The sequence below is a fragment of the Rhinatrema bivittatum genome, chromosome 4 (assembly GCF_901001135.1).
Source record: "Rhinatrema bivittatum chromosome 4, aRhiBiv1.1, whole genome shotgun sequence".
Classification (NCBI taxonomy): domain Eukaryota; kingdom Metazoa; phylum Chordata; class Amphibia; order Gymnophiona; family Rhinatrematidae; genus Rhinatrema; species Rhinatrema bivittatum.
In genome coordinates, this window is record NC_042618.1 from 449831822 (window position 1) to 449848391 (window position 16570).

A 16570-nucleotide genomic window follows, 5' to 3' on the forward strand; every position below is an offset into this window, starting at 1 on the left:
TCCAGCAGATGCAGGCAGTTGAACCTGCGGTTCCCTTTCTTTACCAATTTATTTCTGTGAGATTTTTCCTTCATTCCTCTACTTTTTCAGGATCAAGCAAGTATTACCTATTTAATTCTTATAAAAAAAAAAAAAAAGATTTTCTTGGCAAGTTTCAAAACCTGTTTCCTAAGGGAGACAGTCTTGTCCTCCTAGCTCTTATAGGGTCCTAGGGGGGCGTGCCCCTTGAGTATTCAGCCTAGGATTCCTATCCCCGGTGACCTAATTGCCTGGCTTGGGGTGATACTGGTGGTCCAGTCACTCCCCCTCTTTGGCTTGTCTGACCCTAGAGATGTCTAATGCCTCGGGTCCCATAGCAGGGAGGAATTAATACCTCTGTTCCCTGTACGTACCAGGATCAGTCCAGACGGTGGGTTATGTCCCCCGTCCAGCAGATGGAGTCAGAACAAAAAGCTCGGGGGGAGGTCCTATATAACCTCACCTTCCTTACCTCAATCTTCAGTATCTTCTGACTCCAGCAGGTGTGAGCAGGGGACTGACAGTCCCCAGCACAGGAGCTTAGGCTTCTAGGTCTCTTGTTCTATCTGTGAGGGATCAAGTTTAAAACAAAAAAAAAAGAGAAATAGGATAAGACAGGGCAGCTGAGTAAGCTGTTGCTGGGGGAGCAGGGGGAACTTGTGGACTGGTCTGCTTCTTGTCTTTTTCCTCCTGTTTTCCCTTTCTTCTGTCCTTTCTGGGCCGGTCAGGGTAAGTGTTTGCTTTTGTTTTTGGCTGTTAAGGTTCTTTTAGCTACACTCACCGGTTCTTGGGATTCGCGCCGGATCGCGGGGGTGCACAACAGTGATGCTGATCTCTCTCCCCCCCCCCCTTCCGCTGCTCATCGCCGACCCGCGGCCCCGCGACGCACTATTCCCCGGGGCCGCTAGCCGCTGGGAGGCCAGATTCCTCAGCGGCTCCTTCGGGTCGGTGGGGGGTGGTTCGCGCACACTGCCCGGAAGACGCAGGGATTCCCGCCGCTGTTTTTTGCTCCTGCCTCTCCCAGGGCCTCGTGATGCCGCGTGCAGTGGCTTGTTCAGACTGTGGCCGGCAGGGGAGCCGGCTGTCGCATGAGGGACTCTGCGTGAGCTGTCTCCCCGCGGGGGAAGACAGTTTTAGTCTGGGAGATGGCACAGTAGCCCACGGGGAGGACCCCGTGGCTCGCAAGCAGCAGGCCCAGTTCCCGCTGAGCGCAGGAACGGCGGCCATCTTGTTTTTGGATGACGATACCGGCATGTCGGATCAGGAAACAGGGGGCCCGACCACAGCGGTGCCACTGGTTCTAGCGCCTTTTGGGGAACAGGAGCAGAGCCTTTCGGAGGGCAGACCCCGGTTGGCCCTCCCCCGGGGCTGCCCGCGTCTTCCCTGGAATTCGTGGTACTCATGCATAGGGCTTTTCTCCAGAGTAGCAGTCTGCCCCTGGGATTTTCCATGGGGCCCCCCTCCCTTCAAATTGGCGCGCATGGTCTTCCCACTGGGGAGGTCCTCCCCACGGGACGGTGGCCAGCCAACGGGGGAGCAGCCGGGTCCTTCTCGTGAACTGGTGGGATCTACGTGAGGTTTGCACGCCCCTCCGGAGAAGGACCCCCTCCCGGATCCAGCCGGGGATGACCCCACCTTGGCATCCCAGGTGGAGGGTGACGATCCGAGGGTCCTTCGTATTTTCCAGTTGGATGAACTGGATGACCTGATTCCCCATATTCTGCAGGAGATGGACATCGATGCTCCTCCGGATCCGATCGCACCTGATCCCAAGGTAAGCAAGGGGGATCCCCTTCTGGGAGGCCTTCGGCCCATGTCTAAGGCCTTCCCTATGCATCCTACCTTTTTGCAATTGATCTCTAGGGAGTGGGACACCCCGGAGGCACCGCTCAGGGTCAGTAGGGCGATGGAGAAGCTCTATCCACTCCCAGAGGAGTCCCTGGAGCTGCTAAAGGTCCCGGCCGTGGACTCAGCGGTCTCGGCGGTCACAAAGCGTACGACCATTCCGGTGACGGGTGGCACGGTGCTGAAGGACCTGCAGGACAGGAAGTTGGAGGTCTACCTTAAAAGAGTCTTTTCGAGGTCTCAGCGCTCAGGATGAGAGCAGCCATCTGTAGTTCCTTACCACAGTGAGCAGGGCTACGTTGGGTGCAACAACTTCTCACTTCACAGGACTTACCAGCGGCCGAGGCGCAGCAGGCGGACAGATTGGAGGCCGTGGTGGCCTATGGTGCAGACGTCCTATATGACCTCCTCCGGGTCCTGGCTCGGTCAATGGTGGCGGTGGTCTCGGCCCGTCGCCTTCTGTGGCTCCGCAACTGGTCGGCGGATGCCTAGTCTAAGACCCAACTAGGTTTGCTTCCATTCAAGGGCAAGTTCCTCTTCGGAGAAGATCTGGATCAAATCTTCAAGTCCCTCAACGAGAATGCTGTGCACAAGCTCCCGGAGGATAGGCCTCGCTCCGCAAGGTTGTTCAGTTTCTCCAGGAACCGGTCCCGGAACCAGCGCCGGTCCCGGCCTGCAAGACAGCAGCAATCGCCTCGGGCTCCGTCATCTCGCTCTCATACCTGGAACTGGTCCTTTCGAGGGCGCAGGCCCGGTAAGGAGGGCCATGGGTCGAGCACCGTCTCTAAATCAGCACAATAATGCCAGGCCGACCCACGAACCGACTCCTCGGGTAGGGGGCCGGCTTGCTCTCTTCTACGAAGAGTGGGTCCGATTACATCGGATCAATGGGTCCTGGATATCCTAAAACACGGCTACGTATTGGATTTTGCCCATGCGCCCAGGGACAGGTTTCTCTTCTCCCCATGCGGGTCCCTCAAGCGAAGGGCTGTTCGGCAAACCCTCGACCGCCTACTCTCCCTGGGGGGCGATAGTGCCGGTATCCGCCTCCAAACTGGGTCGGGGGCATTATTCCATCTATTTCGTGGTACCCAAGAAGGAAGGTACCTTCCGCCCCATTCTGGATCTCATGACCGTCAACCGGTCCCTCCGGGTTCCCCGCTTTCGCATAGAAACTCTCCGCTCGGTACTGGCTGCTGTTCATCAAGGGGAGTTCCTCGCTTCTCTGGATCTCACGGAGGCCTACCTTCACATCCCGATCCACCGGGATTATCAACGCTTTCTGCGCTTCAAGGTTCTGGGACAACATTTTCAGTTTCGAGCTCTGCCCTTCGGGTTGGCGACGGCTCTGCGCGTCTTTACGAAGATAATGGTTGTAGTAGCGGCGGAGCTGTGTCGGGAAGGGATTCTGGTACATCCTTACTTGGACGATTGGCTCATTCGCGCGAAGTCTTGGACCCAGGCCCTACAAGCGGTGGACCGGGTGGTGCAACTGCTTCGTTCTCTGGGTTGGATCATCAACTATGGCAAGAGCAACCTGACCTCATCTCAGTCGTTGAATTTTTTGGGCGCATGCTTCGACACGAGGGAGGGCAAGGTGTTCTTGCGGCAGGAGAGGACGCAAGCGCTGCGGGCGCAGATTCTTTGTTTCATGACGCTCACGACTCCAACGGCGTGGGATTATCTACAGGTTCTGGGGACCATGGCTTCCACTATCGACCTGGTGCCGTGGGCCTTTGCGCACCTGCATCCTCTCCAGAAGGCATTGCTGTCCTTCCGTTACCGGCATCCGCTCGTCTCAGTCTCCGCTGGTGGCTGGATCCTCAACACTTGGCCAAGGGAGTGTCCCTGGAGGTTCCGGACTGGGTGGTGGTAACCCCGGATGCCAGTCTCACTGGCTGGGGAGCAGTCTGTCGGATGAGCTCCATCCAGGGCCGTTGGACGACAGAACAGGCACAGTGGCCCATCAACCGCTTGGAGACCAGAGCGGTCCGCTTGGCGTTGAGGGCCTTCCTGCCGCTGGTTCGTCATCGGGCTGTAAGGATCCTCTCGGACAACGCGACCACGGTGGCATACATCAATCGCCAGGGAGGCATGAGGAGTCAACATGTCTCGTGGGAGTCGGACAGGTTGATGCAGTGGGCGGAACTTCATTTGACCCACCTGGCAGCCTCCCACATTGCAGGCGTGGACAATGTACAGTGGGACTTCCTCAGCCATCAGTGCTTAGACCCTGGGGAGTGGGAGCTCTCCGGGGAGGCAATGAGTTTGATCGTTCGTCGGTGGGGAATTCCTCACCTGGATCTCATGGCCACGGCAGGCAATGCAAAGGCTCCTCGATTCTTCAGCCGAAGACGAGAACACGGTGCGGAAGGGGTTGATGCCCTGGTTCTCCCATGGCCCAAACAGATACTATTGTATGTTTTTCCTCTGTGGCCCCTGGTGGGGAAGGTGATTCGGCGTATAGAGAACCATCAGGGGCCGGTAATCCTGGTAGCGCCGGAGTGGCCGCGACGGCCATGGTTCGCGGACCTCCTCAACCTGGCAGAGGAGGAGCCGGTACGTCTCTGTCACCTCCTGCGTCTTCTACGACAGGGTTCTATATTTTTTGAGGGGGCAGATCGCTTCTGTCTTGCGGCTTGGCTTTTCAGAGGCGTAAGTTGAGGCGCCGTGGCTATCCGGAGGTGGTGATTTTGACCCTTTTGCGGGCCCGTAAGATGTCCACTTCCGTTATGTATGTGCGGGTGTGGAAGGTTTTTGAGACTTGGTGTGCGTCGCGTACTATCCTTCCGGCTCACGCCTCGGTACCTCAGATTCTTTCCTTCCTACAGGACGGGCTGGACTTGGGTCTCACGTATAACTCCATCAGGGTGCAGGTGGTGGCTTTGGGAGCATTTCTTCATGATGGGCATGATTCGTTACTCTCTTCCCACCCGGACATACTGTACTGCGTTTCCTCAGGGGGGTACGACATCTGAGGCCACCATCTAGACCACCTTGTCCTTCTTGGAGTCTCAACTTGGTCCTCCGCGTTCTCAGTGGCTCATCTTTCAAGCCCCTTCGAGCTGCCACCCTTCAAGGATCTCACATTTAAGACCCTTTTTCTCGTAGCGATCAGTTCAGCGCGTGGCATTTCCAAACTGCAAGCGTTGTCTTGTCGAGAGCCATACCTCCGTTTCACTGAGGAGGGGGTCTCCTTGCGCATGGTACCTTCGTTTCTCCCTAAGGTAGTTTCCGCCTTTCATCTCAATCAGTCGGTGGAATTGCCTTCCTTTTCCTCGGCGGATTCCAGAGAGCTTCGTAGTTTGGATGTCAAGCGATGCTTGATGCGCTATTTGGAGTCCACTAATGATTTCCGCCTTTCGGATCATCTGTTTGTTCTCTGGTCAGGACCTAATAAGGGCCATATGGCATCAAAGGCCACTGTCGCCAGATGACTGAAGGGAGCGATTTCTTCCACTTATCTCGGGGCTGGCCGGCCCCCACCACTGGGGGTTAAGGCACACTCCCTTCGGTCCCAGGCCATGTCTTGGGCAGAGAGCACGTCTGTGTCCATGCAGGAGATCTGCAGGGCGGCCACTTGGAAGTCACTCCATACTTTTTCAAGGCACTATCGTTTGGACGTGCGTGCTCCAGTCTTTGGATCCTTCGGTGATAGAGTCATTCGAGCAGGGCTGTCTTCGGCCCACCCGGAGTAGGGAAGCTTTGGTACATCCCACCGTCTGGACTGATCCTGGTACGTACAGGGAAAAGAAAGTTATTCCTTACCTGCTAATTTTCGTTCCAGTAGTACCATGGATCAGTCTAGACACCCTCCCTGTTTGTCTGTTGGGGGTAGTTGGGGTTTGCCTCTGCTCGACTGTCTTTCCGATGCTCCCTGGGCTTCCAGGGTCTGTCACTTGTTTCATAGTTCTGTTTGTTAAGTTCCCTCTGGGGTTAGTTGAGCTGCAGTTATGAATTTTGTTAAAATTTGCCTAGAGGGCGTTTGTTTTACTTGATCCCTCAGTCTCTTTCTTCTTGGCTTTGTTAGTCTAGTTACTGAAGATTGAGGTAAGGGAGGTGAGGTTATATAGGACCTCCCCCCGAGCTTTTTGTTCTGACTCCATCTGCTGGACGGGGGACATAACCCACCGTCTGGACTGATCCATGGTACTACAGGAACGAAAATTAGAAGGTAAGGAATAATTTTCTTCTATTGTGTTTAAAAAAAAAAAAAAAAAAGTAAAAGAGCCTGAAATAATTCATTTGGAGGCTCAGCTTTCTCTTACCCGTGTTTGGGTTGCTCTGAGGACAAGGGGAAGCAGCATAGCAGGGTTTATTTGCCTGCTCCCGCTTGCAAGTGCAGCCAGGCTCAGCTGTTTACATTTTCTCCACGGCAGCTTCCCCTCTGCTCATGCCGCGTTCAGCTTGCTGTCTAGCCTGTGGGGAGCTTGTTTTGTGGCTCTCTGCGATGGGCTGTGCTCCGATAGTTTACCCGGTGGAGAGTGTCCCTCCGCTGTGGTGGCAAGGTCCGTGGTCGGCTTCCCAAACGTGTTTCCAGGCCGGCTCCCTTACAAAAAACTGCGGGAACGGCAGCCATTTTGAGCTCGGGTCTAGCAGTGGATTTGGGGCTTCAGGGGGGAGGGGAGCCTGATTTTTCTAATTCGCCGCCGGATTTAAGTCCTGTATACTCCCCGGAGGGGGGTCCCTGATCCTTCTCCCCTGGTCCCTCCTCCCCCATTACCCGGGAAATCGCAGCATCAGTTTTCCACTGATTTTGTGCTTTTACTGCACAAATCCTATTTGGCCAGTCTGCAGGAACAGGATGATCCTTCTCTGGACCCCCCTCCAGCAAAAATCCCTCGGGTGTCCATTTCCCAGCCCCCTAAAGCTCCAGATTCGCAGGACTCTGTCAGGGTCAGGACCGTGCCGGGTGTTCCTACTATCCCAGGCCCTCCCCAGCCCTCCCCTCATCCTGATCTGGACACAGATTTACTGCTCTCAAATCCGCCTATTGAGGGAGACGACCCAGCAGGTTTTAAGATTGTTCCAAAGGGAAGAGCTGGATCTGCTCATTCCTTTTTGTATTGGACGAGCTGGGGATTGAGGTCCCACCTGAAGAATCCACCACTGCCACTACTCCAGGAAACGTGGACCCCCGGTCCTGGCGGGACTTAGGGCTCCTCCATGTACGTTCCCATTCCATCCCATGCTCATGCAGCTACTCATCCGGGAATGGGAGTCCCCCGAATCAGCTCTCCAAGTGGGTAGGGCAATGGACAAACTCTATCCCTTACCTGAGCAATGTCTAGAGATGCTTAAGGTTCCTAAGATGGACGCCTCGGTCTCCGCAGTCACCAAAAGAACCACTATCCTGGTGGTGGGGGCTACGGTGTTGAAATATATTCAGGATCGCAAACCGGAACTGCATCTCAAGTGGATTTTTGAGGTCCTGGCTTTAGGCGTTCGGGCGACAGTCTGTAGCAGTCTCATGCAGTGGGCAAGTCTCAGGTGGGTTTAACAATTACTCAGCACCCAGGACCTCCCGTCTGCAGAGGCGGAACAGGCAGAACGGCTGGATGCTGTGGTGGTGTATGGGGCTGATGCCCTCTACGATTTACTCCGGGTGCAGGCCAGAGCTATGGTTTCAGTGGTGTCAGCCAGACAACTTCTCTGGCTGCGAAATTGGTTGGCAGATCCCTCCTCTAAGTCGCAGTTGGGCACGCTTTCCTTCAAGGGTAAGTTGCTTTTTGGTGAGGACCTTGAACAGCTTATTAAATCTTTGGGAGACAAAAAGATTCATAAGCTGCCTGAGGACCGTCCTAAACTGTCTAAGTCCTTTTTTCCTTCACGCTCTCGCTTTAGAGGTCAGCGCAGGTATAACAGAATACGAGCATCTTTTCAAAGAGGTACCTCCACTAGATCCCAGTCGTAGTCTCATTCCTTTCGGGGCCGACGTCCCTTCCAGGATGGTAACCTGCAAGGCTCTGCCGCAAAATCCTCCTCACAATGAAATACGGCCGGCCCATTCCTCCATTCCCAACTTGGGTGGACGTCTGTCCCGCTTTTTCGAGGAATGGGTCAAAGTTATGACGGATCAATGGGTCCTCGAAGTGATCAAAAAAGGCTACGCATTAGAATTTGCTCGGGACCTCCCGGACCGCTGCATAATCTTTCCCTGCGGAAGTCTGAAGCATCCAGCGGTGTGCCAGACTCCTGTCAGGCTACAAGAGCTCTGAGCCATAGTCCTGGTTTCTTTGCAGGAACAGGGGTCTGGCCAGTATTCCATCTACTTCATCGTGCCCAAAAAGGATGGCTTATTTCTCCCAATTCTGGACTGCAAGAGAGTCAACCGGGCCCTCAGGGTTCCCCATTTATGAATGGAGACCCTGAGGGCGGTTATAGCAGCAGTTCGCTCGGGCGACTTTCTGGCCTTTCTCGACTTAACGGAGGCTTACCTCCACATCCCGATCCACCGCGAACATCAGAAGTTTCTCCGTTTCAACATTTTAGGGCAACACTTCCAGTTTCGGGCGCTCCCGTTCGGTCTCGCCACCGCACCGCACACTTTTACCAAGGTCATGGTGGTGGTGGTGGTGGCAGCCCTCTGCCGGGACGGAGTCCTAGTCCATCCTTACCTGGACGACTGGCTCATTCTAGCCAAGTCGGAGACACTCTGCAAGATAGCGGTCGACAGAATCTTGACTTTTCTCACCTCCCTCGGGTGGATAGTCAACTTCTCCAAGAGCAACCTTTAGCCCTCTCAGGTCCTGGAGTTCCTGGGAGCATGCTTCGACAACTGCATGGGCAAAGTATTGCTGCCCGAGGCTCAGGTGCTCAAACTCATGGATCAAGTGCAAAATCTTCTATCCCTCTCAGTACCCACGGCCTGGGACTACCTTCAGGTCCTGGGCTCTATGGCTTCAACTATCAATTTGGTTCCTTGGGCTTTTGCGCATATACATCTTTTACAGAAGTCTTTGCTCTCCTGCTGGAAGCCATTTTCGGAGGAGTTTTGGACACCTCTACCTCTCTCCGACTCTACCATCGCCAGCATGCAGTGGTGGTTCTCGCCCACTCACCTTCTGAAGGGAATGCCCATGAGGACTCCCCAGTGGATTATTGTTACAGATGCCATCCTCTCCGGCTGGGGAGTGGTGTGTCAGAATCAGTCTACCCAGGGGCTATGATCCTCAGTTCAATCCCAGTGGCACATCAATCGTCTGGAGGCCCGAGCGGTTCGTCTGGCACTCAAGTCCTTCCTACCCTTGATTCGTCGCAAGGTGGTACGAGTCTTCTCCGATAATGCCACCATGGTAGCTTACATCAATCGCCAGGGCAACACCAGGAGTCGTCTGGTATTCTTGGAAGCCAGCAAGCTCCTCTCCTGGGCGGAGCGCCATCTGATCGGCTGGCGGCCTCCCACATTGCGGGGAAGGAGAATATACAAGCCGACTTCCTCAGTCAACATCTAGATCCCGGAGAGTGGGAGTTGTCCGAAGAAGCGATGGATCTGATCGTGCGCAAGTGAGGAGCTCCCCACTTGCATCTGATGGCCACCCTGGGAAATGCAAAGACTCCCAGATTCTTCAGACGCAGAAGGGAGCACTGTTCGGAAGGCGTGGATACCCTGGTCCTCCCCTGGTCTCACGACGTTCTCCTCTGCGTGTTCCCACCTTGTCCTCTGGTGGGAAAGGTACTCAGATGGTTAGAACTTCATATGGGGCAAGTCATTCTCGTGGCCGCGGAGACCATAGTTTGGGGATCTTGTAAACCTCGCAACGGAGGGTCCTCTTCGCCTCGGTCACCTTCCAAACCTAATGCGCCAAGGTCCCATATTTTTCGATCAGGCAGATCGCTTTTGTCTAGCGGCCTGGCTTTTGAGCGGCGGCGACTGAGGAAGAAGGGTTATAAGGAAGAAGTTATATCCATGCTGTTGCGGGCACGTAAAACTTCTACATCTCTCACGTATACCTGGGTATGGAGAGTGTTTGAGAATATGTGTGCCAAGTCTGGAGTGCCAGCACGCAAGGCCCCGATGTCCCAGGTTCTCTCTTTTCTCCAGAATGGCCTCTCCAAAGGTTTGTCCTTGTTGGGACCGTCGCTGCCCGACATCTCCACTCCGCCTTCTTTACCTCTGTGGTAACTCCCTCCAGGTCTGAAGGACGGCTGGCTGCCGCGGCGTCTCCCTGCTGTCTCTTTCCAGCATCCCCGGACCGGCTCGACGCTGCAGATCTGCCATGTTGCCTGAAGCTTAGGGCACGCGCGCACTCCGAGTGAAGTACCAGCAAGGGGGCCAACCTCAGGGGCGTCCCCCTCTAATGACGTCATCCACTTCCGATATTTAAAGGTCTCTGATATCGCTGACAAACCGAGTTAGCAAGGGTTTGGTTTAGGACAAGGTTTACTCTGGCTACTCTGCCTCCTCGGACTTACCAGAGGTACCCGCTCCTCGGGGGCCTCGCTCTCTTTTGCTTTTCAGGTTAGACAGGAACCGGTACTTGCTCCTCGAGGGCCCTCATTCCTGACTATCTGCTGATTCTCTTCTGCCTGGAAGCCATCACTATCTACATCATTGTGAGTTGCCATCGCTCTCTCAGAGCTTTCCCTGGAACCAGGTACTCGCTCCTCGAGGGCCTATCCTTTCCAGCTCCTGAGCTCCCTGAGACCAATATGTGAGTGTTGTCATCTAAGTTCTGTTCATGAACTCTGCATACCCTACCTACTCACTGCCTACAGTTTCTCAACAGCTCAGCCATCCAGGGATTGCTGTTCCAGTATCTGAGGGACTTCAGCCCTGCTGGGCACTTCAGCTAACTACTGCCACCTCTGGTGGTTTCAAGACCTGTTTAGTAAAAGAACTATTGTGTGTCTGTCTCCATACTCTAAGCCTAGCCGGTGGTCCCTCTCGGGATCTTCCCCCGGGGGCGTGGTCATCTGCTACCGGCCCAAGGATCCACCCACTACTCTCCAGCAGTCTATAACTACAGATTGCTACTCCGCCTACGGAATACATCAGATTGCTACTCCTATCTGATTGCTCCTCCCATCAACATAGTGGATTATGACAGTCCTTCAGTTCCTTGCAGGTGTAGGTTTTGACTCTCGGTTCCCTCCTAGGGCGGGTCGATGGTTACACGGTGGCGGCCCATCTGGATATTGTTCGGTTCCTCAAAGGTGCCAAGCATTTGAACCCGCCTGTCTGGGCTACTTGTCCATCTTGGAGCCTTAATTTGGTGCTTTGAGTTCTCTGCGAGGTGCCCTTTGAACCTCTCTGGCGGGCACCAAGCCAAGCTCCAAGCCTTGTCCTGTAGGGAACCCTTTCTTCGTTTTTTGGATTATGGGGTTTCCCTCAAAACAGTCCCATCCTTCTTACCGAAAGTTGTGTCCTCTTTTCACATAAATCAGTCCATAGATCTTCCGGCTTTTTCTTCAGAGGAAATTGCCAGCACTCCGGGCGGAGATCTCCGGAGGCTGGATGTGAAGAGGGTTCTACTGCAATGTTTGCAGATCACAAACGAGTTCCGTGTCTCTGATCATCTCTTGTCTTGTGGAGCGGACCCAATAAGGGGAATAAGGCTTCTAAAGCTACTATTGCTAGATGACTAAAGGAGGCGATTGCGTCGGAGTATATCTGTCGGGGCCAGACTGTTCCGGAGGGCTTAAAGGCCCATTCTTTGCGTTCTCAGGCTACCTCTTGGGCGGAGATCCAGTTGGTCTCACTACAGGAAATGTGCAGAGCAGCTACTTGGAAGTCTCTGCTCAACATTATCGTCTCGATGTCCAGGCGCCATTGTTTGGCTCCTTCAGCAGACAGGTACTTCGATCGGGACTATCTCGGTCCCACCCTACTTAGGGAAGCTTTGTTACATCCCACTGTCTGGACTGATCCAGGTATGTACAGGGAAAGGAAAATTGGTTCTTACCTGCAAATGTTTGTTCCTGTAGTACCATGGATCAGTCCAGACTCCCGCCCTGGCTGCGTTTACTTTTCATTTGTCCGCTCGAAGTTTTTCCTTGGTTCTTCACAGCATTTTCAATATATGGGCTTCTTATCAGAATTTTAAGGCACCGGAAGTATCTACTAGATTAAATCTAGTATTTACTAGACTTTTTCAAATTACCAGTTAATTGTTGCTTTCTTGATCTTATGCTAGTTATCTTTATATTTTTCTCTGCTTTGATAACATTTATACTGAAGGGACGCAGGGTGGGCTCTGTCCTGATATAGGATACCCTTTCAGTTTGTCTCCATCTGCTGGACAGGAGGCTCAACCCACTGTCTGGATTGATCCGTGGTACTACAGGCACAAAAATTAGCAGGTAAGAACCAATTTTCCTGTTTGCTAGCTTTTGTAGAGGTGGAATGATTAATTTTGCTATTAATTACAAATGCAGTATATTGTATTTGCTTATATTCATATAATTTTCTATCTGATGTAATATACTTAAGCAAAATGATCTATGTTGTTGCTGTTTACAGGCTCTTAGCAAAGCACTGCTGGTACTGCGGGAAGAAATGACGACTCATGCAGAACAGCAGATTATTGCTGCAGCAGCGCAGAAAGAGGAGAATCTGAATGTTCAGCAGATTGTTGACAGGCAGACTAAAGATCTGAAGGTAAGCCATAAAGAAGTTTAGATATTGCATACTTACCCCTAGATTTATCAAAATGCTATACATATATCAGAAGTAGCGCCCTCGATTAAAAAAAAAAAAAGGGGGGGGGCCATTGTTAGGCTAATTTCTCTCCTCCCGCATCGTATAGGTAATGAGAGAGCGAGTGAGTGAGAACCTTTACATAGGCATCAATATGTCACTTTTAACTCTGAGTGGGGTTGGGGGGCGGAGGCGTTACATACAAAGTAGGAAATACGAACGGGAAAGGACACATCCCTGAAGATTTTCTGTTCAGTAGATGAAAGGTACAAGAGGACTGGATTTGTACAATGCACTCTACCTAGCTTCAAACTAGCTAGGTAGAGAGTGCAACAATCTAGGTAGAGAGTGTATTGTACAAATCCACTCCTCTTGTACCTTTCATCAACTGAAATGACAGAAAATCTTCAGTGATGTGTACTTTCCTGTTCTTACCTCCTATTATGTATGTAAACCTCCCCCCCCCACCAAAAAAAACCTCCCCCCCCCTCACTCTTTGCCACATAGTCTTAACAACCCCTTACCAATCTCACAAAACCAAGTGTCTCCTGCTCTTAATTCAGGCTTCCATTCGGCTCATCTCTCTCTCTCTCAGAAGAATGTAAGAGTGAGGCAGAAGATAAGAACCTAGTAGTGGAAGTTCACCACCAAAATTGTATAGGTATGGACCATGCTACAGCCAAGGAAAATGGGAAAAATGATTGATGTGAAGGGACCCCCTATTTATTTTGTTAAAACAAAGCAAAGGACCTTAGAGAAAAAAAAATTGCATCTTTAGTAAAATCACTACATATATTTTGAGAGTTTTTTAGTGGCTGGTTTATGTTCTACCTGTTGAAATAAAATAGGTAGATTCAGTCCTACAACATTATGGGAACATTTTCTGCAGAGATCCCATCCTACATATGGGACCCATAACCTGGCTAGAAACAGAATTATTGTAGGAATTATTGCCAGGGGTACGTTGGAGTCGTTTTTAATTGTATGTTTGTATTTCGAGTTGTGTTACCAAGAGTTTGCATTAAAAAAGGTAGAATGAAGTCCAAATGGTTAAATGATGAGGTGAAAAAGGTTTTTAATGCCAAAAGGTCATCTTTCAAAAACTGGCAGGTAGATCAAAATGAAGAAAATAGGAAAGAGCTTAAGAACTGATAAGTTAGATGTAAAGCATTATAATAAGGCAGGCCGAAAGAGAATTTGAAAAGAAGCTTGCCAGAGAGGCAAAAACATTTTCTTTATATATTCTATGTATTTATTTATTTATTTAAGATGTGTGTGTGTTCCACTTCATTCGATAAGAATTGTCTTAAGCAGATTACAATAGTTCACATAAACAGTCTAGCTTACATAAAAATAAAGAGACTGATATTCAGAAGCCAGTTAGACGGATAACTGAAAAGTTATGTGGCTAGAATTTAGTCGCATAATTCAAGGGCGGTCTAGGAGGCAGGTGGGAGACGTTTCAAGGTGGGCCAGAGTTACCCACATAAGTTATGCGGCTAACTCTGGTTGCTCTGTAGGGCTGTCCTAAAGTTAGCTGGATATACTTATCCAGCTAATTTTAACATACATATATTCAGCGGTCCAGCTCCATGGCTGAATATGGATGCCAAAATTAATAAAAACAGACACACTATAATTTACACATTTGAATTATCTGTTCCTGAACATACCCAGATCCGTCCAGACCAGTGGGTTTATGCATCCCTACCAGCAGATGGAAGCAGAGAACAAAACTTTGAGGCACTGCTACATAACCGAGAGTGCCACCTGCAGTCCCTCAGTATTTCTCTATCTCCAGCAGATGGTAGAGATGCATTACTTGCAGTCTTGACTGATTGTGGAGGCTTAGACAGTTTAGAGTGGTTCTGCTCCCTGAGGTATTAAGTTCCGTTTTACAGGCCATCCTTCGGGTTGAGCCAGGCGACCAAAGGGTTGGATGCCCCTGGCTGCTGTAGCCCGCTATTCCAGGGACCTAGATAGCCAGGAGACTGGCTCCTTCTGGGTACCTGAAAGACCTCTCCCGCGCTCTGCTGGTTACATCCAGGAAAGTACCCTGTTTTGTTCTGGGGTTTCTCTGTCAGCTGCTTTAAGTTTTGATACAGTGTGAGGGAAGGGGCAGGAACCTCTGCTCAGAGAGCAGTGCTTAGGCGACCAACCGGTCATGCTCCTTAGCGTCTTGCCGGAGCGGGAGAGAGTGAGTGGCAACGTTAATTGTTTTTCCACGGGGGAGGGGGTACCTTGAGCTGCAGGCTGCAACATTCGCACCTAGTTTGTCTGGTTTCCCACGCGCTGGCCTTTCAGTGCAATCATGTGGGCTGCCAGCAGTGGTCACGTGGGCGGTGTCTCCTGGTAGTGCAGCACTAGGCCCGTTTTCTTTGTGGGCCTCATGGTAGAAAAGCTGCTAATAGAGGCCTGCAGGGCCTGTGGGCTTTGGTCAGCCTGATTGAATATGCACTCCTTCTGCACCGGATGTGCATCGGGAGGGAAGGGGTCCACTCTCAAGCCTGCGAGATCCAGGAAAGCTGCCCAAGTCACGGGGACCGCAGCAGCTTTAAAAGGGGGGTTTCTTTGGGCCCCTCTCCCTGAGGGAGAAGACAAACACGATTTTCAGTCGAGACTCCGATGGGCCGCCTCCTCTGCTTTCTCCTGGGGAGCAGTTGTCAAAACAGGTTCAGGAGCTGGAGTCAGGGCTCCCCAATTCGGCTCCCGAGGGCCCAAGGGGGTTTTCCTCCCGAGTTCATTCTCTTGATGCACTAGGCCTTTTTGGCTCATCAGAATGCGGGAGAGCGGGCTTCCTTGGAGAGGAGACCAAGACCCATCAAGCGTTCTAGAATGACTCTGGAGCCTTCAGGATGGAGCGCCTGTCCCTGGGGGTCCCGTACTGCGGGTGCAGGGGCTGACCCCAGGGACCTTGCTGACTTGTATGATGACGCTGCATCGCCATGTGGCACAGATCTGGATGGGCACCTGGATGGCGACCAGACCCAGGATCAGGACCCAGATAGGGACGATTCTGACCACATGGGGCCCAACACTGAGGGAGTTGATCCTCGAGTGGTCTGACTATTTAAGAAGGAGGAATGTCAACCCCTCATCCCACAGGTCTTGGGAGAATTGGGGGGTGAAGCTGACTCAGGAAGAGTCAGATAGTAAGGGCATCAATCTGGTCCTGGATGGTCTGTGGGGCCAACCTAGCGCCTTTCTTGTACCTAAAAGTATTCAGAAGCTGATCAGCCGAGAATGAGATTCCTCAGAAGCAGGTTTGAAGGTCTGCAGGACGATGGCGAAGCTGTATCCCTTGTTGGAGGAGCATTTGGATCACCTGAAGATTGTGAAGGTGAACATGGCGGTCTCTGCAGTCACTAAGAATGAAGGACATTCAGGACCACAAACTGGAGATGCAGCTGAAGCGCATGTTCAAAGTGTTTGCTTTGAATCTTCAAGCAGCGGTGTGCGCAAGCATGATGCAACACTCTTGCCTGAACTGTATCCAGAAGCCGCAGGAGCAGGACTCGCCGGGGGTGCTATCCCCGACTCAGGCGACCCGGATCTGTGACCAAAAATATGGTCTCAGTGGTGGCTCTGCATCATCTTCTCTGGCTGCGCAATTGGTCAGCGGACATATGGTCCAAGACTTAGCTATGCAATCTTTCTTTCAAGGGGAAGTTGCTTTTTGCAGTGGACCTAGATCAGCTAATGAAGTCCCTATGGGAATCCAAGGGCAGCAGGCTGCCGACAGATAAGCAGCCCAGTCTTTCCCGTCTCTGTCCCGTTTTTGGCATGCCAGGAGATTTCGTTCTAGCAGGGGATCCTCCTCTTCAGCATCCAAGTCCTCCGGCAGGCAGCAGTCTTTTCCGGGTTCCGGAAGGTCTTCCAGAGGAGGCTCGGTCAGGGGACTGAAGGCAGTAATTCCTCCTAATGAAGCCAACATGGTCCGCTCCTCGCTGTAAGCCATAGGGGGCAGGTTGTCCCAGTTTTACGAGGAGTGGACCAAGATTACCTCGGATCAATGGGTTCTAGAGGTTGTCAGAGATGCTTATGCCTTAGAATTTTCACTCCCACTCA

At 52.1% G+C, this 16570-nt stretch overlaps 1 protein-coding gene across 3 annotated transcripts in view; it reads left to right on the top strand.

The window, feature by feature from the left end:
- The window catches only part of CEP290 (centrosomal protein 290), a 557889-nt gene that overhangs the window by 366632 nt on the left and 174687 nt on the right, over window positions 1–16570 (top strand). For all 3 annotated transcript variants that reach the window (XR_003856690.1, XM_029601651.1, XM_029601650.1), the window contains exon 38: window positions 12326–12463. Coding sequence is in view for 2 of the 3 variants with exons in the window: in XM_029601651.1 (XP_029457511.1) it covers window positions 12326–12463 (138 nt within the window). In the remaining variant the exon portion in view is untranslated. The remainder of the gene's footprint in view (window positions 1–12325; window positions 12464–16570) is intronic.